The 23,536-nt window shown below is 40.2% G+C and overlaps 2 protein-coding genes across 3 annotated transcripts in view; one reads left to right on the top strand and one right to left on the bottom strand.

Annotated features, from left to right (window-relative positions):
• Positions 1-23,536, bottom strand: part of SHROOM4 (shroom family member 4) — a 210,625-nt gene that overhangs the window by 117,779 nt on the left and 69,310 nt on the right. The window lies entirely within an intron of this gene.
• On the top strand, positions 17,589-18,686 carry LOC136142949 (spermine synthase-like). 2 transcript variants are annotated; one of them, XM_065901246.1, is made up of 2 exons: positions 17,589-17,762; positions 17,913-18,686. In XM_065901246.1, the coding sequence occupies exons 1-2, from the start codon at positions 17,589-17,591 to the stop codon at positions 18,684-18,686; spliced, it is 948 nt and encodes a 315-aa protein (XP_065757318.1). The 2 variants fall into 2 exon arrangements, with proteins under 2 accessions (XP_065757318.1, XP_065757317.1); XM_065901245.1 differs by having other exon boundaries at positions 17,589-18,686.

The raw sequence follows: 23,536 nt of genomic DNA on the forward strand, positions 1-23,536 counted from the left end.
CACCTCCTGCTCTTTGGCTAATGTGATTCCTAGACCCTTTGCCCAACTGATTCCAAAGTCACATTTACTGGCCATACTAAGGAGAAAGCTTATTTTAAGAGACTAGCTGCCATAGAACCAGCAGGAGGGAAGGGCAGAAACCACAGGATTCCTACTCTGTGCTGATTGCCACTAACTCATTTCAGCTGCTAAGGGGAGGCCCTGTTGGGGGAGCTGGGAGAGGAAATGGGTTCCATGTACAGTCCACTTTAAATTGTTCACAATTGTGTGCTCGAAAATAGTCTCTACTAAACATTTAGCATGGCCATTAGCACAAGTCATAAAGCTTTAGGCTTTGCTGCACTGTTGGTCCAAACTGCCTAAGCTGCTTCCCCATGGCAAAGATGATTAAACGGTTGGCAAGTCAGACACATGCAGGAAGGATAAAGGAGCTCCAAGGATGGTTAAACCTGGGCCCAGAAAGGATGGTTTAATGACTTTTAAGCCATAAAGAATGTACAGGGTGAGGACCAGCTGTTCTCAATTTTGATTGTAAGCAGAACAAGGGAAGAGAAACTGAAATCACAATGAGAGGGACTGATGTTAGCAAGAAGGAAGAACTTCCTGCCAGAGAAAGTAGGTAAATATTAGACTGAGTGGTTGGTCAATGAAGGATGTGGAATTTCCTTCTTTGGAGTGGCTCTTCTGTCTGGGCTATTTCTGTGTGGTCCTTCCAGAGGGCGGGGGAAGGAGGAGAGAGAGGCAGCCAGAGGTCCAATTCAGTCCCTCTCAGCACTCAGAATCTCATATTCATAACATTCAAGGATCTGTAACAGGGATCACTGAGAGACGCTTGTCAAAAAAAGAGCAACAAGCAGCTTGTTGCTGATCTCAGATGTTTAGATTTACCCCAATTCTTTAGCCCTTTCTATGAGCCAAGCTTTATGCCCGGGCCGCCATAATCTCAAGAAAGAAGGGGAAGACTTGCTTTTGGCTCCCCAGGGCACCTAAGCCATGCATATGGGAACAATATTTTTTGAACCCAGAGCAGGACATGGTCTGCCAATTATATTTATGGGGACAAAAGGATATAATATGTGAAATCAGAGCTGTCCTATGAAATCTGGTACGTATGGTCTCCGTAGCCACATATTATCTCTTTCTAAGGGTCCCAACACAGGAGGGAGTGAAAACTGTGCCATGTGGTTTAAGGCCTGGGTTCTTTCCTTGTCTGCAGCAAGATCAGTTAGGAGTGTGAAGAAGCCAGGGTCATAATAAGCCCAGTACAAACTGAAATCCCTGCTGTGGAGGTTGGAGAAAGAAGTAATGTGTATGTCTTCTCCAGTATCCCCTGCCAATTCTAAAACTTAGTAGGAACAAGCACACCCTATACGGTAGTGTAGTGTAGGGTGTGCCTGTTCCTATTTATTGTGTCCAACTATAAACAATAGCATAAGGTTACAGAGGGGAATAATGCAGTCTTGTACAAGAGATCCTATTCATTCATTCATTCAAGCAGAGGTCCTCAAAGTGTGGTCCCTGAACCAGCAGCACCAGGGTCTCCTGGGAGCTTGTTAAAAATGCCAATATTCCGAACCCACTGTAGGTGTACTGAATCATGAACTCTGAGGGTGGGCCCCAGCCATTTGTGTTTCAATCCCTCAGGGTGATTCTGATAAACTCTAAATTGTGAAAATTCCTGGATCAGAAGTCCTAGAGGTGATGATCCCATTGCCCACCAGCAACAGTACTATTAACCAAAAGGACCAAAGCCACAGGCATGTTTGGTAGGCCCATCAATATCTCTGCCAGTTCAGCCTAAATGCCTTTCACAATCCCCAGATCATAGAATAGCCTGACTCTTACTACATACCAAATTACTCGAAGCCTGGGTTTCAAGGAGGTAACCCTGCTTATCTGTTCCAATAGGCCTCTTTCAAATAGGGCAAAGGACCTTCAGGTTTCTCATTTAGATCCTACTCAGGCACACACACTCCTTTGGGTGTCCTATGTATATTTCAACCCTTAGCCCTGATCTGAGTTTCAAGGAACTGACTAGAGTTCACTTTGACGTCCAAACTGGGAACGTTTTATCTTTAGCAGCATTACTTTTACTTTAAAAAAAACACAGATGAAAGAGTCCCTGCTGAAAAGAGCAGGCCCTTATACATTACTGACATTAAATTACAGTAAAATAAAACAAATTATTCATTGTTTCACTTCAGTTTAAACTGATAAAGTTAATAGCCATAACCAACTGGCAAACTTTCACAAATGTTTGCTTGAAAGGAGAAGAAGTGCTTCCAGGTGAAATTTATCAAAGTAAAGGGACCTGAGGACCAAATCCTGTTAAGTGCCACCTGGTTCACTCCCAGAGCATCAGTCAATGAAGAAAAAGCAATCTCAACACATCCTCCCAGTTAGAATCATTGATGTCTACCTTTCAGTGGAGTTGCTGGTTCAGTTAAGGAAGCTGTACAGCACAGTTAAAAGCAACATATGTGAAGAAAATTTCTGTGTTGATGATAACGTTCTATATATTGATAGGGGTTTGGGATACACAGGTGCAAAGTGTGTCAAAACTCACCCAATGGTACACTGGAGAATTGTATATCTCATTGTATGTAAATGTTACCTCAAAAGAAAAAAGGAGGAGATTGGTTCAAGATGGCAGAGTAGAAGGACGTGCGCTAACTCCCTCTTGGGAGAGCACTGGAATCACAACTAACTGCTGAACAGTCATCAACAGGAAGACACTGGAACTCACCAAAAAAGATACCCCACATCCAAAGACAAAGGAGAAGCCACAATGAGACGGTAGGAGGGGCACAATCACAATAAAATCAAATCCCATAACTGCTGGGTGGGTGACTCACAAACTGGAGAACACTTATACCACAGAAGTCCACCCACTGGAGTGAAGGTTCTGAGCCCCACATCAGGCTTCCCAACCTGGGGGTCCAGCAAAAAGAAGAGGAATTCCTAGAGAATCAGACTTTGAAGGCTAACGGGATTTGATTGCAGGACTTTGACAGGACTGGGGGAAACAGAGACTCCACTCTTGGAGGCCACACACAAAGTAGTGTGTGCATTGGGACCCAGGGGAAGGAGCAGTGACCCCATAGGAGACTGAACCAGACCTACCTGCTAGTGTAGGAGGGTCTCCTGCAGAGGCGGGGGTGGCTGTGGCTCACCGTGAGGACAAGCACACTGGCAGCAGAAATTCTGGGAAATACTCCTTAGCATGAGCCCTCCCAGAGTCCGCCATTAACCCCACCAAAGAGCCGGGTAGGCTCCAGTGTTGGGTAACCTCAGGCCAAAAAACCAACAGCGAGGTAACCCAGGCACACCCATCAGCAGACAAACAGATTAAAGTTTTACTGAGCTCTGCCCACCAGAGCAACACCCAGCTCTACCCACCACCAGTCCCACCCATCAGGAAACATGCACAAGCCTATTACATAGCCTCATCCACCAGAGGGCAGACAGCAGAAGCAAGAAGAACTACAGTTCTGCAGCCTGTGGAACAAAAACCACATTCACAGAAAGACAGAAAACATGAAAAGGCAGAGGGCTATGTACCAGATGAAGGAACAAGATATAACCCCAGAAAAACAACTAAATGAAGTGGAGATAGGAAGGCTTCCAGAGAAAGAATTCAGAATAATGATAGTGAAGATGATGCAGGACCTCGGAAAAAGAACAGAGGCAAAGATCGAGAAGATGCAAAAAATGTTTAACAAAGACCTGGAAGAATTAAAGAACAAACACCTAGAAGAATTAAAGAACACACAAACAGAGATGAACAATACTATAACTGAAATGAAAAATAGACTAGAAGGAATCAATAGCAGAATAACTGAGGCAGAAGAACAGATAAGTGACCTGGAAGACAGAATGGTGGAATTCACTGCCGTGGATAAGAATAAAGAAAAAAGAATGAAAAAAAATGAAGACAGCCTAAGAGACCTCTGGGACAACATCGAACGCAACAACATTTGCATTATAGGGGTCCCAGAAGGAGCAGAGAGAGAGAAAGGACACAAGAAAATATTTGAAGAGATTATAGTCGAAAACTTCCCTATCATGAGAAAGGAAATAGCTACCCAAGTTCAGGAAGTGCAGACAGTCCCAGGCAGAATAAAACCAAGGAGTAACATGCCGAGACATATAGTAATCAAATTGACAAAAATTAAAGACAAAGAAAAATTATTGAAAGCAACAAGAGAAAAACGACAAATAACATACAAGAGAACTTCCATAAGGTTAAGAGCTGATTTCTCAGCAGAAACTCTACAAGCCAGAAGGGAGTAGCATGATATATTTAAAGTGATGAAAGGGAAGAACCTACAACCAAGATTACACTACCCAGCAAGGATCTCATTCAGATTTCATGGAGAAATTAAAACCTTTACAGACAAGCAAAAGCTAAGAGAATTCAGCACCACCAAACCAGCTCTATAACAAATGGTAAAGGAACTTCTCTAAGTGGAAACACAAGAGAAGAAAAGGACCTACAAAAACAAACCCATAACAATTAAGAAAATGGTAACAGGACCATACATATCGATAATTACCTTAAACGTGAATGGATTAAATGCTCCAACCAAAAGACACAGGCTTGTTGAATGGATACAAAAACAAGATCCATATATATGCTGTCTACAAGAGACACACTTCAGACCTAGACTGAAAGTCAGGGGATGGAAAAAGACATTCCATGCAAATGGAAATCAAAAGAAAGCTGGAGTAGCAATACTCATACCAGATAAAATAGACTTTAAAATAAAGACTATTACAAGAGACAAAGAAGGACTACATAATGATCAAGGGACCAATCCAAGCAGAATATATACCAAATATAAATATTTATGCACCCAACATAGGAGCACCTCAATACATAAGGCAACTGCTAACAGCTATAAAAGAGGAAATTGACAGTAACACAGTGATAGTGGTGGACTTTAACACCTCACTTACACCAATGGACAGATCATCCAAACAGAAAATTAATAAGGAAACACAAGCTTTAAATGACACAACAGACCAGAGAGATTTAATTGATATTTATAGGACATTCCATCCAAAAACAGCAGATTACACTTTCTTCTCAACTGCACATGGAACATTCTCCAGGATAGATCACATCATTGGTCACAAATCAAGCCTCAGTAATTTTAAGAAAATTGAAATCATATCAAGCATCTTTTCTGACCACAATGCTATGAGATTAGAAATCAATTACAGGGAAAAAAACCCACAGATACATGGAGGCTAAACAATATGTTAGTAAATAACCAAGAGATCACTGAAGAAATCAAAGAGTAAATCAAAAAATAACTAGAGACAAATGACAATGAAAATATGATGATCCAAAACCTCTGGGATCTAGCAAAAGCAGTGCTAAGAGGGAAGTTTATAGCAATACGAGCCTACCTCAAGAAACAAGAAAAATCTCAAATAAATAATCTAACCTTACACCTAAAGGACCTACAGAAAGAAGAACAAACAAAACCCAAAGTTAGTAGAAGGAAAGAAATCATAAAGATCAGAGAAGAAATAAATGTAATAGAAACAGAAAATAATAGCAAAGATCAATAAAACTGAAAGCTGGTTCTTTGAGGAGATAAACAAAATGGATGAACCTTTAGCCAGACTCATCAAGAAAAAGAGGGAGAGGACTCAAATCAATAAATTTAGAAATGAAAAAGGCGAAGTTACAACAGACACCACAGAAATACAAAGCATCCTAAGATACTACTACAAGCAACCCTATGCCAATAAAATGGACAACCTGGAAGAAATGGACAAATTCTTAGAAAGGTATAACCTTCCAAGACTGAACCAGGAAGAAATAGAAAATATGAACAGACCAATCACAAGTAATGAAATTCAAACTGTGATTAAAAATCTTCCAACAAACAAAAGTCCAGAACTAGATGGCTTCACAGGAGAATTCTATCAAACATTTAGAGAAGAGCTAAAACCGATGCTGCTCAAAATCTTGCAAAAAATTGCAGAGGAAGGAACACTCCCAAACTCATTCTATGAGGCCACCATCACCCTGATACCAAACCAGACAAAGATACTACAAAAACAGAAAATTAGAGACCAATATCACTGATGAATATAGATGCAAAAATCCTCAACAAAATACTAGCAAACAGAATCCAACAATGCAGTAAAAGGATCATACACCACGATCAAGTGGGATTTATCCCAGGGATGCAAGGATTCTTCAATATATGCAAATCAATCAATGTGATACACCATATTAACAAACTTAAGAGGAAAAACCATATGATCATCTCAAGAGATGCAGAAAAAGCTTTTGACAAAATTCAACACCCATTTATGATAAAAACTCTCCAGAAAGTGGGCATAGAGGGAACATACCTCAACACATTAAAGGCCATATACGACAAACCCACTGCAAACATCATTCTCAATGGTGAAAAACTGAAAACATTTCCTCTAAGATCAGAAACAAGACAAAGATGTCCACTGTCACCACTATTATTCAACATAGCTTTGGAAGTCCTAGCCACGGCAATCAGCGAAGAAAAAGAAATAAAAGAATCCAAATTGGAAAAGATGAAGTAAATCTGTCACTGTCTGCAGATGACATGATACTATACATAGAGAATCCTAAAAATGCCACCGGAAAACTACTAGAGCTAATCAGTGAATTTGGTAAAGTTGTAGGATGCAAAATTAATGCACAGAAATCTCTTGCATTCCTATACACTAATGATGAAAAATCTGAAAGAGAAATTAAGGAAACACTCCCATTTACCATTGCAACAAAAAGAATAAAATGCCTGGGAGTAAACCTACTTAGGGAGACAAAAAACCTGTATGCAGAAAACTATAAGACACTGATGAAAGAAATTAAAGATGATACAAACAGATGGAGAAATACACTATGTTCTTGGATTGGAAGAATCAACATTGTGAAAATGACTCTACTACCCAAAGCAATCTACAGATTCAATGCAGTTCCTATCAAATTACCAATGGCATTTTTTACAGAACTAGAACAAAAAATCTTAAAATTTGTATGGAGACACAAAAGACCCTGAATAGCCAAAGCAGTCTTAAGGGAAAGAAATAGAGCTGGAGGAATCAGACTCCCTGACTTTAGACTATACTACAAAGCTACAGTAATCAAGACAATATGGTACTGGCACAAAAACAGAAACATAGATCAATGGAACAGGACAGAAAGCCCAGAGATAAACCCACGCACCTATGGTCAACTAATCTATGACAAAGGAGGCAACGATATACAATGGAGAAAAGACAGTCTCTTCAATAAGTGGTGCTGGGAAAACTGGACAGCTACATGTAAAAGGATGAAATGAGAACACTCCCTAACACCATACACAAAAATAAACCCAAAATAGACTAAGGACATAAATATAAGGCCAGACGCTGTACGACTCTTAGAGGAAAACATAGGCAGAACACTCTATGGACATACATCCCAGCAAGATCCTTTTTGATCCACCTCCTAGGGAAATAGAAATAAAAACAAAAATAAACAAATGGGACCTAATGAAACTTCAAAGCTTTTGCAAAGCAAAGGAAACTACAAACAAGATGAAAAGACAACCCTCAGAATGGGAGAAAATATTAGCAAACGAATCAATGGACAAAGGATTAATCTCCAAAATATATAAACAGCTCACACAGCTCAATATTAAAAAAACAAACAACCCAATCCAAAAATGGGCAGAAGATCTAAACAGACATTTCTCCCAGGAAGACATACAGATGGCCAAGAGGCACATGAAAACCTGCTCAACATCACTTATTATTAGAGAAATGCAAATCAAAACTACAATGAGGTATCACCTCACACCAGTTAGAATGGGCATCACCAGAAAATCTACAAAAAGAAAATGCTGGAGAGGGTGTGGAGAAAAGGGAACCCTCTTGCACTGTTGGTGGGAATGTAAATTGATACAGCCACTATGGAGAACAGTATTGAGGTTCCTAAGAAAACTAAAAATAGAATTACCATATGACCCAGCAATTCCACTACTGGGCATATACCTAGAGAAAACCGTAATTCAAAAAGACACACGCACCCCAATGTTCATTGCAGCACTATTTACAATAGCCAGATCATGGAACCAACCTAAATGTCCATCGAGAGATGAATGAATAAAGAAGATGTGGTACATATATACAATGGAATATTATTCAGCCATAAAAAGGAACAAAATTGGGTCATTTGTATAGACGTGGATGGATCTAGAGACTGTCATACAGAGTGAAGTAAGTCAGAAAAAGAAATATCGTATATTAACGCATATATGTGGAACCTAGAAAAATGGTATCGATAAACCGGTTTGCAGGGCAGAAATAGAGACATAGATGTAGAGAACAAACGTATGGACACCAAGGGGGGTAAGTGGTGGGGGAGGGGGGTGGTGGTGTGATGAATTGGGAGATTGGAATTGACATATATACACTAATATGTATAAAATGGATAACTAATAAGTACCTGCTGTATAAAAAAAATAAAATTCAAAAAAAAGAAAACTATGAACAAGGATAAATGATATGCATGCTGAAATGTTTATAGAGACCTGTACTGATGTCTTCAGTTTACTTTGAAGTGCATCAGAAAATAACAGGGATTGATGGATGCAAATAGGGAATCAATAAACGAACAGATATGTGATCAAATAAATATAACTATAACATTAATAATAGAATCTAAATGATGGGTATTTGAATGTTCAATGTAAAATTCTTTCAATTGTTCTGTATGTTTGAAAAATTCAGTTATAAAATGTCAGAAACACATACCAACAGGCCCAAAAGTTGCTCCTGGATATAGCTCTCTAAAAGACTGTTCATTCATTTATTCATTCCATAAACAATATGCATGAGCTGAGACTCTACTGTGTGTTAGGCATGAGTTCAAATCCTGGGTCTGCCATTTCATAAAAGTTTGAACTTGGGCAAGTCACTTCACCTCTCTGAAACTTGCTTTCTTATCTGTTCAGTAGGGAGAATAATAACTTCACTAATTGGTGTGAGAAAGGTGAGGTGTTCCATTTTCAAGGCCAGGCCCATGCAAGTGGTTGCTTCTGGCTTTTGCAAGTCCTCCAGCTAGTTTGGGGCAACAGGGAGGCTGGCTGTGTCCACTAGGAAGGCACTGTCAAACTGTGGGCCTGGGGAAGTAACTTGAGAACAGGCAAGTGGGTAAGTACCTCAGGAGGTAATAAAGCACAGAGCCAGCCAAGGAGCAGAAACCTGGGCCTGAGAAGCTGTCCAGGAGTGTGTTTTATGAGCCTCTGAACAGCAGAGCTCTCTGGAGCACAGGAAACTGTGCATCAAAAGTGCAGCAGGCTTTCTAGTGGCCAAATCCAATCAGCCTCTAATTAGGCTAAGTTTTAGGAGGCAACAGCCTTGGGCAGCAAATATCTCTACACAAGAAAGTGGTGACATATAAGGCTTTGTCACTGAGACTCAACATCTAACCCTGAAGTCTGTTTCAAGGATTAGATTCTTTTTTTAATTTTTATTTTTATTGAAGTATAGTTGATTTACAATGTTGTGTTAGTTTCAGGTGTACAGCAAAGCGATTTAAATATATATATATATATATCTGTATATATACTTCTTTTTCAGATTCTTTTCCATTATAGGTTATTACAAGATATTGAATATAGTTTCCTGTACTATACAGTAGGTCTTTGTTGTTTATCTATTTTATATATAGTAGTGTGTATCTGTTAATCCCATTCTCCTAATTTATCCCTCCCCACCTTTCCCCTTTGGTAACCATAAGTTTGTTTTCTGTCTGTGAGTCTGTTTCTGTTTTGGAAATAAGTTCCTTTGTATCAGTTTTTTACATTCCACATATAAGCAATATATGACATTTGTCTTTCTCATAAAAAAGAATGAAATAATGCCATTTGCAGCAACATGGATGGACCTATAGATTACCATTCTAAGTGTAATAAGTCAGACACAGAAAGACAAGGATTAGATTCCACAGGCCCTATATACCCTCTCTCCACAGCACAACCAGCAGGTTCAGGGAACTGATAAGGTTGATGAAAACAGCACGTGAAAAAAACTAAAAGATTGCCTTATATTTAAAGAATATTTTGTTGTTTTAAAAATGTATATAAACCCTTTATGAATACAGTTTTAGTTTAAGGTATGTTAAGACAGCAACATAGGATAGAGAATTGTAACTTTTATGATAGGATATGTGAGGCTCTTCAGCCAAATACTCTTTTCTGAAAAAGCTGATACACATGCCCCAACCAGTGATTAGAGGTCCAATCTCCTGAAACCCCCAGAGGATATGCTATAGCAGATCATGAAGCGACTTAGGAGGATATTGTTCTGTCAATGAGAGTCAGTGTTCCATGACATTTCTTGAGGCCCCATTATGCATGGAGATGCTTAGGTTTCAGACTGTAGATGTGGACTGCAACCTCTAGGGAGCATATGTGGTGGGTTAACCACAACATATGGAGACGAAGGAGGAAAGAATTCGTCACTCCATTGTTTTCTACAGACTCTACTCCTTAGTTTGCTCCTCAAGTATAAAGTAAGAAGGCTGTTTGGGGGGGCACTGTTATATATTTATCTATGCCAGATGGTTCTTTTCTTACCTTCTTATTGCTTTATAAGCTCCCAACACTACTCCTATCCCTTCCCTGTGTAGCCTGGATAGGTTAGTAACTCCTATGTACTTCCAGAGCTCTCTACACTCACCTCTACTGTTCCATGCACTTACTGCATAGTACTGAAGTTGTCTGTTCGTGAGTCCGTCTCCTCTGCTCTACTGGGAACTCCCCGAAGACAGAGACTAGGTCTTTCTCATATCTGTTTCCCAAGCACCTATGGGTGCTTAGTAGATGTATGTTGGACAGTTTGGGGGAACTTGAGGGTATTAACTGAGTTTTATTTTAAACCTGTAATCTAACAGTACCTTATACACAGTAGGTGTTCTATGTATATCTTCTCTGATAAAAGTAATTTTTAAAGGGCTTAAAGATATATGGTACTGTCATACAGAGTGAAGTAAGTCAGAAAGAGAAAAACAAATACCATATGCTAACACATATATATGGAATCTAAAAAAAAATGGTTCTGAAGAACCTAGGGGCAGAACAGGTATAAAGATGCAGATGTAGAGAATGGACTTGAGGACATGGGGAAGGGGAAGGGCAAGCTGGGACAAAGTGAGAGAGTGGCATGGACATATATACACTACCAAACATAGAATAGATAACTAGTGGGAAGCAGCTGCATAGCACAGGGAGATCAGCTTGGTGCTTTGTGACCACCTAGAGTGGTGGGATAGGGAGGGTGGGAGGGAGACACAAGAGGGAGGAGATATGGAGGTATATGTGTATGTATAGCTGATTCACTTTGTTATACAGCAGAAACTAACACACCATTGTAAAGCAATTATACTCCAATAAAGATGTTTAAAAAAAAGATATGTGGTACTTTATTTGGCTTACCAAATGCTTTCGCATTATGTCACATGATCCCCACCATGAGCTTGTTAGGAACCAAATCAGATATAACAATTGTCATTTGACATGTAAGGGAACTGCCTCACAGCAGTTAATGGACTTTTGCAAGGCCACACAGCTAATGTGAACTCAGTGGGTACTCTGAATCTACCCTACTGCTCTACACTGCCCATGTTTCTCTACTATCTATAAAGATGGGACTGAGAATGTTGGATACCAACATGGTTTCCTGGACTTCCTAGTTATTAGATTCTTCTCTCTCCTGCTGGACAAGAACAAGGTAACCCTGGTACATGCTGACAGTCAGTATGAGCAGCTGAATCAACCCATCTTGAAGCCTACCCTTTCCCTGGACTTCCTGTTATGTGAGATAATTTCCAGTTACAGTCAGTTTCAGTTACTTGCAGCCTAAGCATACCTAATGGATGAGGCTTGTTGACTAAGTTCTTTGAAGATGGGGCCCAGCCATTCTCCCAGCCTGGTCTTCTCTACAGTCCTTACAGCTTGGCTGGCTACAGTGGACTATTCTTGTGGGAGTGGGGAAGAAAGGTTGTCAGAGAGGTTCCTGAAAAAAAGTTAGCTTCTTGCTCAAGGGACCACCAGTTATGAAGCCATGTTAATGAAGCAGAAGCTGGCAACGAAATCAAGAGAGATGTAATGTATTCTCCACCCCAACCCCATAAACTGGTATCCTCCCTGGCAGTGCTGGAGGAGAAGGGGCAAGAACATTTACATCAGTTCCAACAGATAGGCCTCAGGCCCCCCTTAGAGAGACTGCAAGCCAGCATCTCCCCAGAAGTCAGTGGTCTACAATTACTCACATTAGGACAGCAGTTTTCACCCCCAAATCCCAAAGGGCTTTACAGCACTGTGGGTAAGAGAAAGTTCCAGAGACATGACTGTACGTCTCAATTCTATTAAGCATTCATTGTGTGGTTAAGACACACTCTTGAAATATTTCCATTTTGCAGTAAGAGAATGGAAATAGTATTTGTTCTTTCCCTCCAACTCAAGGATATTGGAAATGTGAATAACATTCAGGATGTATGTAGTAAGACCAGGAAAGTGCCTTGCATCAGCTTCAGGTCTGGACCCTGGAGTAGTTTAGAGGATTACAAACAGAACAGTTCCATCTACCAGCATTCTCTATGTTAAGAAACAAGCATGTATTGAGTGTCTACTACTATGTTCTGGGTTCTGACCTAGGCTATGGGACTACATGATGGAGTCACTGTCTCTGCCTGCAAGAAATTTCCAATATAGTGAGAGAGACAGGTGTATCAATCCAGACATGGAATATGAGAATTTCAGTGTTATTGCCATCTGTGGGGAGAACTTGTGAGAGATGAGGCCAGAAAGATGATCTGGGATGAGATGAACAATGAATGCAGAGAGAATCCTCAAAATATTTAAAAACCAGAACATCAACTTGAGGATATGGGGAGGGGGAAGGGTAAGCTGGGACAAAGTGAGAGAGTGGCATGGACATATATACACTACCAAATGTAAAACAGATAGCTAGTGGGAAGCAGCCACATAGCACAGGGAGATCAGCTCGGTGCTTTGTGACCACCTAGAGGGGTGGGATAAGGAGGGTGGGAGGCAGGGAGACGCAAGAGGGAAGCGATATGGGAACGTGTGTATATGTATAACTGATTCATTTTGTTATAAAGCAGAAACTAACACACCATTGTAAAGCAATTATACTCCAATAAAGATGTAAAAAAATAAAAATAAATAAAAACCAGAACATCAGGAGCACTGACCAAGCAGAACAGATGCAGATCAACACACGAAACAGTGTCCTCCAGGCTCCCTGCTGTGCTGGGCACTATCCCTTTAGTTGCTGGGTCTTGCGGAGGTTAAAAATGGGTCCAGGAGTGGGGAACAGGGCAGAAGGAGGGATCTTGAGGGGACAAAGAGGAGCAGCTGGTATTAAAATATTCCACAATTTTAACAAGAGGTGTGACTATATCAGTGTCCTGCTTCAATGTCATGTGAAGGAACATGTATGTTACCTTGTGGGCAACCAGGAGCCCAGGAATTCCATGTGGGTTGGAAAGGGCACTTTAGCAGCAGTATGGAGGATGGACTGGATTGGGGCAGCATGCAGCCAGGGAGACAAGTAGAAACGCTTTGCAATACACCAAGGAAGATAGATAACAGGGCTTACTGCAATGGCAACAGGGCATGTATTTCTGTAAGCATGCTCAAAGATGTTTGCACAAATCCCCATCTCTATATACCACCTTTGTTCCTAAGAGTTCTCCAGTCTTTTTGCTGTCATGGCTCCAATATCCTAGCCCATTGCAAGCTTATACACACAAACACATATATACACAAATACATACACGTGTACACTTGTGTGACAGGCCCTGTTTAAGTATACACACTCAACTAGTGGCTGGCAGGCTATAATTATGGCAAGTAAGAGGCCTGCCAAGAAAAATTCATTTAAATATTGAGGTCGTCCTATTCCCAGATGCAGGAGAGTGGCTGCAGTATAAATATCTACCTTCATGATACCAACCTATGTTATGGATCGTCCTCTCTAATTTTCCAAGCATAGTCACACAATTATCTCATTTGTTTTCTTAACAATGGTCCTGGGAGGTGGATAGGACTGGTATTATTTAGTTCCAATGTATAGATAGGGAAACTGAGGTTTGGAAAGAAGGTCACTCGTAATGGGTCGGTGGTACCACTAGGACTAAGATGCCTTCTGCCTCTTGTCTCTGTTTTGTTCTTCTGCCTCTGTCTCCTGTTTCTCTCAACCTTCCATGTGGCAGCCTCCTTCAGAATAATTCCTGATCATTCTTGCTCCCACGTCCTGCAAACAAATACTAATTCTAATGCACATTGCTAAGAGAGTACTGTGGATGACTCAGAATCTCCAACCCTATCCTCCACGGCCCTGCTCAAGTCTTACCATCCCCTCCAGGAAATCTGCCCTGGGACACCAGTTCAGTAACCTCAACCCCTTCTCCTTTAATATTTAGTTTGTATTACTGCCTTAGTGCTTTCTTTATTCTCTCCTAATTGTGTTCTGATTTCTCCATCTGTGACTTCTGGTTCCCTGGCTTCTTTTTTCTCCCTGCCTAGCACAAGGCTTGGCACACAAGGGAACACTTAATAAAGCATTGTTAATGAATAGCTGGATCCAATAGAGCCTTACTCTGGCATTGTAATGCCTGAAATTCCCAGTTCACAACAAAGCACTCTGAATGTGTGTGTGTGTGTGTGTGTGTGTGTATCCATGCACCACTCATCCAGTGACCCTGAGGATAACTAAATCAATGCCTTCAAAGTGCAGCATCAGCACATAGTTATTGTACATTCCAGTAGGAACTGAAGCAAGGCAACTTTTTTCCCTCTAATTTTTTAAAAAATAAATATTGCTCTGGTTCCAAGTGGTATATTTTTGACATCTTGTGTACATTTCTGAAATAGAGTCCAGATGAGAAATGAGCTCGTGTATGTCCATCTCAACCGGAGAACAGTAGATTCCTATTCATGGACAATTTCATTTCTGAAATCCCAATTGCGGAAAAAAGCCTAGGGAGCAGGTTGCAGGAAAGAACGAGGCCAACGTGGAGTGACTGCTTGACAATCTCTTTGAGGCTTGAGGACAAGAGCAGGGCATGAGGAAGAGAAGAAAAAGGCACTAAAATGTTACCCTCCCCTCTCATACCTGCCCATTTAGATTTCTAAGGGACATGAATGGGAAGGCAGCTGATGGCTGCTCCCAAGCGGGCAGGATACTTGCAAAACACCCTTTAGATATGAGGGTGGCCAAAGGCAGGTGAACCTCAAGAAGAGAACTAGGTAAAGCAGGTCCCAGAGAACACCACCCACTAGTTTGCATGGAGAGAAATGCCTCCATAGAGTCCCAACTGAGAATGAAGGAATAATTTTTCTACCTCTTTTATAACGTGTAACATTGCCCAAGTACCTACCATGTACTAGGTACTGTTCTTCGCACTTATAAACATCAACTACTTTGTACTGTTGGGATTCACATTCTGATTTTACAGGTGAGGAAACTGAAGCTCAGAGAGAAATTAAGTCATTTACCTGTCATCACACAGTCTGGCTGACTGCATATTCTGGGTTCTTTCCATTGCACCACTCTGCCTTCCTCAGGTATATTCAGTGAGCTCTGGCAACAAGAAAAAAGCTGAAAACCACTCCCAGTGAGCACTTGGTCTTAAATGATGAGTGAGACATCGTCTAATGGAGAAAAAGAGGAAAACGGTATTCATTCCTGGCTGAAGGAATAGCAGATGCAAAGGGGCCGATGAAGGAAAGAAAAAAGCACATTCGGGAAAATGGTAAATAGTTTTGTGGGGTTACTTGAGAGTGAGTACAGGTGATGAAACACGAGGCTAGAGCAGTTGAGGCCAGTTTATAAAGGGTCTCATCTATCATGTTAAGGAATGTGGTTTTCTCTCTGAGGAGATAAAAAATACTAGAAGAGAGGGAGTAGAGGTCACACCTCTGTTTTAGAAAGAGCACTGAGGCAGCCATGTGGGCAGACAGTTCGGAAGAGGCACTGACTGGCTGCAGGGAGACCAAGTTGGGAACGTGTGGTAACAGTCAAGGCGAGAGTCAGGGTGGTGAAACAAATGGAGACCCAGCTCGTAAAATGCTGCCTCCAGAACAGTCATTGCAAGTCAGCCTCAGTCTAACTTCAAAGCTTGGATTCCAGGCTTTGCAGTACCTACCCCCACAGCCCTTAAACACTGCATGTGTTGCTTTGGCCTCAAAACTAGTAACAAGTCTTGTTTTGTCCCTTGGGGCCTTGCCATTTGTCTCCATCTTCTAAGCTGGTGGCTTTGTAGCTCCCCTGAGCCTAGCCTAGCCCAGCAGTCTGGGGAGGGAGGAGAGAAGTCAGGTAGGCTCCAAGCAGAAAGGGCCCTGATGAACACATGTTTCACGTTCCCCACATTGCATGGCAATTCAAAACCAAACCCTACGGGATTGTTTTCTTAAAGATTTGGGATGGGTTTGGGGCTTCTTCTCTTTCTTTCTTTTTCTTCTTTTTTTATTATGTGTGTTTCTGGACTGCAAATATTTCCTCTGTCCTTGAGTTAAGTAATAGCAGAGGGTGAGAGAAAATGAAAATTTGCAGCAATGCAGAAAAGATGTTTCTGGAAAAGTCCAGAGGAGGGAAGGAAATCCAGTGTGGGGGCTCATAGCAATGTTCAGAGAAGGCCAGAGAATGTGGCTGTGGAGGGGTGGCAGTGGGGTTTCAGCTAGGGCAAGTGTATAGAAGTCAGGCAAAAGCCTACCTAAGGGACATGGCCCCTGACATGCAGGCTAGTTGCAGCCCTTGGCTCCTCTGCAATCAGCACTCAGATTGATTTTGCTCTGGTCATCAGCAGCTGTATAGCACCAGCACAGCCTGCAAGGTGTGGGCTCTTCCTGTTAACCATGGAAATTAAAGCACTAAAATGAACCAAAAGCACTTTACAGGTAAAGGCAGCCAACAATGCACTCCTCAGAAGCCCATGCTCCCCAAGAACTGGAGGATCTTACAAAAACCTCCCAGGCTTCCCTCTATATAACTGTACAATTCTGAAATGGAGCCTAGATGAGAAGCCAGGTCATGTGTATGTCTCTCCCAGTCTGAGAACAGTAGATTCCTACTCATGGACAGCTTTATTCTTGAAATTCCAATTGTATAAAAAAGACTAGTGGAAAATAGATAACTAACAAGGACCTACTGTATAGCACTGAGGACTATACTCAGTATTTTTTAATAACCTATAAGGGAAAAGAATCTGAAAAAGTATATACACATACATAGAATTTATACACACACACACACACACACACACACACACACATATATACACCTGAAACTAACACGACATTGTAAATCAACTATACTGCAATATAAAAAAAGACTAGTGGAACAGATTTTATTTTATTTTCCATCTCACTCCCTTTCTATCATTTCCCTTAAGATGTAATGAGAGAGCCTCCCCGGCGCGGCACACTCCCTGCCGGCCGCAGCCTGACACACCGCGCCGCCCCCCAGTCTCCCCGGTCGCCTCCCCCAGGCATGGCCCAGGGCCTCGCCTCACTATGGCAGCAGCACGGCACAGCACCCTTGACTTCATGCTCGGCACCAAAGCTGATGGTGAGACCATTCTGAAAGGCCTCCAGTCCATCTTCCAGGAGCAGGGGATGATGGAGTCGGTGCACACCTGGCAGGACCATGGCTATTTAGCGACCTACGTAAACAAAAACGGCAGCTTTGCCAATTTGAGAATTTACCCGCATGGATTGGTGTTGCTGGACCTTCAGAGTTACGACGGTGATGCGCAAGGCAAAGAAGTTGACAGTCTTTTGAACAAAGTAGAAGAAAGAATGAAAGAATTGAGTCAGGACAGTACTGAGCGGGTGAAGCGATTACCACCCATAGTTCGAGGAGGGGCCATTGACAGATACTGGCCCACTGCAGATGGCTGCCTGGTTGAGTACGACATAGATGAAGTGGTGTATGATGAAGACTCACCTTACCAGAACATTAAAATTTTACACTCAAAACAATTTGGAAATATTCTCATCCTCAGTGGGGATGCTAATTTGGCGGAAAGTGATCTGGCGTATACCCGGGCCATCATGGGCAGCAGCAAAGAAGATTACACTGGCAAAGATATACTGATTCTAGGAGGCGGAGATGGGGGCATATTATGTGAAATAGTCAAACTGAAACCAAAGATGGTCACTATGGTAGAGATTGACCAAATGGTGATTGACGGATGTAAGAAATACATGCGAAAAACATGTGGTGATGTCCTAGACATTCTTAAAGGAGACTGCTATCAGGTTCTAACAGAAGACTGTATTCCAGTACTGAAGAGGTACATCAAAGAAGGGAGAGAGTTTGATTATGTGATTAATGATTTGACAGCTGTTCCAATCTCCACATCTCCGGAAGAAGATTCCACATGGGAGTTTCTCAGACTGATTCTTGACCTCTCAATGAAAGTATTGAAACAGGATGGGAAATATTTTACACAGGGGAACTGTGTCAATTTGACTGAAGCCCTGTCACTCTATGAAGAACAGCTGGGGCACCTGTATTGTCCTGTGGAATTCTCGAAGGAGATCATCTGTGTCCCGTCATACTTGGAATTGTGGGTATTTTACACTGTTTGGAAGAAAGCTAAACCTTGAAAATCAATTTCCCCTAATCATGTGTGCTGCAAATAGCCTTCCTGATCTTCATATGCTGTACATGACATCGAAAGGAGTCAGGCAATTAATTGTGAATTCCTTCAAGTTTCCTTTTTTTAATTATTTTTTAATTTAAAAATCAAATGGAAAATGTATATTTTGATGAAATAGGGTGTCATTTTTTTGAAGGATGATTAGACAGCACAGTGAAGGCTGCTAAATGCACTGAACCTCTAGGATGTGATTTTTGTTTTTGTTTTTCTGTGTGGGCTTCTTTTGTTTCTATTTTGGTAGACTTCAAATTTGATTGTTTGGAGGAATGAACATCATTGTTTTCTTCTGGAGGGAAGCTCTTGACGGGAGTTTCTTTTCCCCCCAAATTGACATAGGTATTAAAATTTGGTGCTTATAAGGAAAGACTTTAAAAAATGAATAGCAATGCTTCGATTAAAATTACAAATGAGAAAAAAAAGATATAATGAGAAAGTACAGCTGAAGTCTTCCGACAATGTGTAGCATTTAGGGGAACAATTATTTATAATTTTTAATGAATAGCTTTGTTGAGATACAATTTGTATACCATAAAATTATCATACCATAAAATCCACCCATTTTAAGTATATTTCAAAGGTTTTTAGCACATTTATAGAGTTATGCAGCCATCACCACCACATCTAATTTTAGAACATGTTCATACCCCCAAGAAAGAAACTGAGCTCATATTCAGTCAGTCCATGTTCCTACCCACAGTCCTAGGCAACCACTAATCACTTTGTGTCTCTACAGATATCCCTTTCTTATAAATGGAATGATAAAATGTATGGTCTTTTGTGCCTGGTTTCTTTCACTTAGCATGTTTTTGTGGTTCCATCCATATTGTGGCATGTATCAGTGCTTCAATTCTCTTTATTGCCAAATAGTATGTCATTATATGATGTATAATAGTTCGTTTATCTAGTCACCATTAATGGACATTTGGGCATTTCGACTATGAGGAATGATGCTGCTAAGAATATTCGTGTACAAGTTTTTGTGTAGACATATGTTTCCATTTCTTTTGGGTAGATATCTAAGAGCAGAATTGCTGGATCATATGGTAATTGACCATAGATCAATGATGTATGATTTTATTGCTGGACACTCAATTCTATTCCATTTATCTATATATGTCTTTCCTTATGCCAGTACAACATTGTCTTGATTACTGTAGCTTTGTACTAAGTATGAATTTAAGAGGTGTGAGTCCTCCAACTTTGTTCTTCTTTTTCAAGATTATTTTGGCTAGACAGGGTACGTGCAATTCAATATGTATTTTAGAATTAACATTAAATGGATATGAATGCATGAAATGAATATTCAGCTTGTCCGTTTCTGGAATATCTTCAAATCAATCAATATGAAAAACCACATTAAGAAATTGAAGAGTAAAAATCATATGATCATCTCAGTAAATGCAGAAAATTCTTTTGACAAAATCCAACATCCATTTATGATAAAAAAAACTCTCAAGAAAGTAGGTATAGAAGAAACATACCTCAACATAATAAAGGTCATATATGACAAGCTGACAGCTAACATCATACTCGATGGTGAAAAGGTGAAAGCACTTCCTCTAAGATCAGGAACAAGATAAGGATGCCCACCCTTGCTGCTTTTATTCAATATAGTATTGGAAGTTATAGGCATAGCAATCAGACAAGAAAAAGTAATAAAAAGGATCCAAATTGGAAAGGAAGAAGTAAAATTGTCACTGTTTGCAGATGACATGATACTATAGAAAATTGTAAAGATACCACCAAAAAACGACTAGAACTCATTAATGAATTGGGTAAAGTTGCAGGATACAAAATTAATACCCAGGACTCTGCTGCTTTTCTATACACTAACATAAACTAGCAGAAATAGAAATTAAGAAAACAATCCCATTCATAATTGCATCCAGAAGAATAAAATATCTAGGAGTAAATCCAACTAAGGAGGTAAAAACCTATATTCAGAAAATGACAAGTCACTGAGGAAAGAGATTTAAGATGACACAAATACATGGAAAGATATACCATGCTCGTGGATTGGAAGAATTAGTATTGTTCAAATGACCATACTACCCAAGGCAATCTACAGACTCAATGCATTCCCTATCAAAATACCAATGGCATTTCTCACAGACCTAGAACAAGTAATTCTAAACTTTGTACATAAACACAAAAGACCCCTAATAGCCAAAACAATCTTAAGAAAGAAGAACCAAACAGGTTTCAAACTATATTACAGAGCTACAGTAATCAAACACTATGGTACTGGCACAAAAACAAAGAGATAGATCACTGGAACTGAATAGAGCCCAGAAATGAACCCACACTTAAATGGTCAATTAAGTTATGACAAAGGAGGCAAGAACATACAGTGGGAAAAAGTCTCTTTGATAAATGATGTTGTGAAAACTGGACAGCTATAAGCAAAAGAATGAAAATGGGGCACTTTTTTTACAAAACACAAAAATAAACTGAAAATGGATTAAAGACTTAAACTTAAGACCTGAAACCACAAAAGTTGTAGAAGAAATCATACACTTATGCTCTTTGCTATCAGTCTCAGAAATATTTTTTTTTGGATCTGTCTCTTCAGGCAAAGGCAACAAAGCAAAAATAAACAAATGGACCTATATCAAACTAAAAAGCTTTTGCACAGTGAAGGAAACCACCAACAAAACAAATAGGCAGTGTACTGAATGGGAGCAGATATTTATAAATGAAATATCCCATAAGGGGTTAATATTCAAAATATATAAAGAAATCACACAACCCAATAAAAAAAAGGTGATTAAAAAATGAGCAGGGGATCTGAATAGACATTTTTCCAACGATGACATATGGCCAACAGGCACATGAAAGATGCTTAACATAACCAATCAAATCAACATGCAAATCAAAACCACAATGAGATATTACCTCACACCTGTCAAAATGGCTATTATCAAAAAGGAGAGAAAAAAAGAAGTGCTGGAGGAGATGTGGAGAAAAGGGAACCCTTGTGCACTGTTGGTATGAATGTAAAATTGTTTGGCCACTATGAAAAACAGTATGGAGGTTCCTCAAAATATTAAAAATAAAACTATCATATGATCCAGCCATTCCACTTGTGGGTATTTATTCAAAGAAACTGGAGACACTAATTCGAAAAGATATGTGCACCCCACCCCATGTTCACTGCAGCATTATTTACAATAGCCAAGATATTGTAAGTGTCCATTGATAGATTAATGGATAAAGAAGATGCTTTTGCAAATATTTTCTCCCAGTCTGGTGGCTTGTCTTCTCATTCTCTTGACAATGTCTTTTGCATAGCAGAAGTTTTTAATTTTGAATGAAGCCCAGCTTATAAATTATTTCTTTGATGGATCATGCCTTTGGTGTTTTATCTAAACATTCATCACCTTACCCAAAGTCATTTAGGTTTTCTTCTATATTATCTTCTAGGAGTTTTATAGTTTTACATTCCACATTAAGTCTATGATCCATTTTGAGTTAATTTTTGTGAAGGGTATAAAGTCTTTGTCTTGATTTTTTTTTCTTTCGCATGTGGAGGTGCAGTTGTTCCAACACCATTCGTTGAAAGGACTATCTTTGCTCCATTGTATTGCCTTTGCTCCTTTGTCAAGAAACAGTGAGCTACAATATCAAAAAAAACCCAAAAAACCCAATCCAAAAATGGGCAGAAGACCTAAATAGACATTTCTCCAAAGAAGATATACAGATTGCCAACAAACACATAAAAGAATACTCAACATCATTAATCATTAGAGAAATGTAAATCAAAACTACAATGACATATCATCTCACACCGGTCAGAATGGCCATCATCAAAAAATCTAGAAACAATAAATACTGGAGAGAGTTTGGAGAAAAGGGAACCCTCTTGCACTGTTGGTGGGAATGTAAATTGATACAGCCACTATGGAGAACAGTATGGAGGTTCCTTAAAAAACTAAAAATAGAACTACCATATGACCCAGAAATCCCACTACTGGGCATATACCCTGAGAAAACCATAATTCAAAAAGAGTCATGTACCAAAATGTTCATTGCAGCTCTATTTACAATAGGCAGGACATGGAAGCAACCTAAGTGTCCATCAACAGATGAATGGATAAAGAAGATGTGGCACATTTGTAGTGAGGTGGAGGGACCCAGAGTCTGTCATACAGAGTGAAGTAAGTCAGAAAGAGAAAAACAAATACCGTATGCTAACACATATATATGGAACCTAAAAAAAAAAAAAAGAACCTAGTGGCAAGACGGGAATAAAGACACAGACCTACTAGAGAATGGACTTGAGGATACGGGAAGGGTAAGCTGGGACAAAGTGAGAGAGTGGCATGGACATATATACACTACCAAATGTAAAATAGATAGCTAGTGGGAAGCAGCCACATAGCACAGGGAGATCAGTTCGGTGCTTTGTGACCACCTAGAGGGGTGGGATAGGGAGGGTGGGAGGGAGGCTCAAGAGGAAGGAGATATGGGGGTATATGTGTATGTATAGTTGATTCACTTTGTTATAAAGCAGAAACTAACAAACCATTGTAAAGCAACTGCAGTCCAATAAAGATGTCTTTGTAAAAAAAAAAAAAGAATCAGTGAGCTATATTTATGTGGGCCTATTTCTGGGCTCTCCATTCTGCTCCATTGATCTATTTTTCTATTCTTTTGCAAATACCACACTTTCTTGATTACTGTAGCTTTATAGTAAATCTTAATGTCGGGCTTCCCTGGTGGCACAGTGGGTGGGAATCTGCCTGCCAATGCAGGTGACACGGGTTCGGTTCCTGGCCTGGGAAGATTCTCACATGC

The sequence above is a fragment of the Phocoena phocoena genome, chromosome X (genome assembly GCF_963924675.1).
Source record: "Phocoena phocoena chromosome X, mPhoPho1.1, whole genome shotgun sequence".
Taxonomy (NCBI): Eukaryota; Metazoa; Chordata; class Mammalia; order Artiodactyla; family Phocoenidae; genus Phocoena; species Phocoena phocoena.

What these genes read in the sequence shown, in the direction of transcription:
- LOC136142949 (XM_065901245.1), top strand. Translation starts at nt 17,589, where the DNA reads ATGGCAGCAGCACGGCACAGCACCCTTGACTTCATGCTCGGCACCAAA.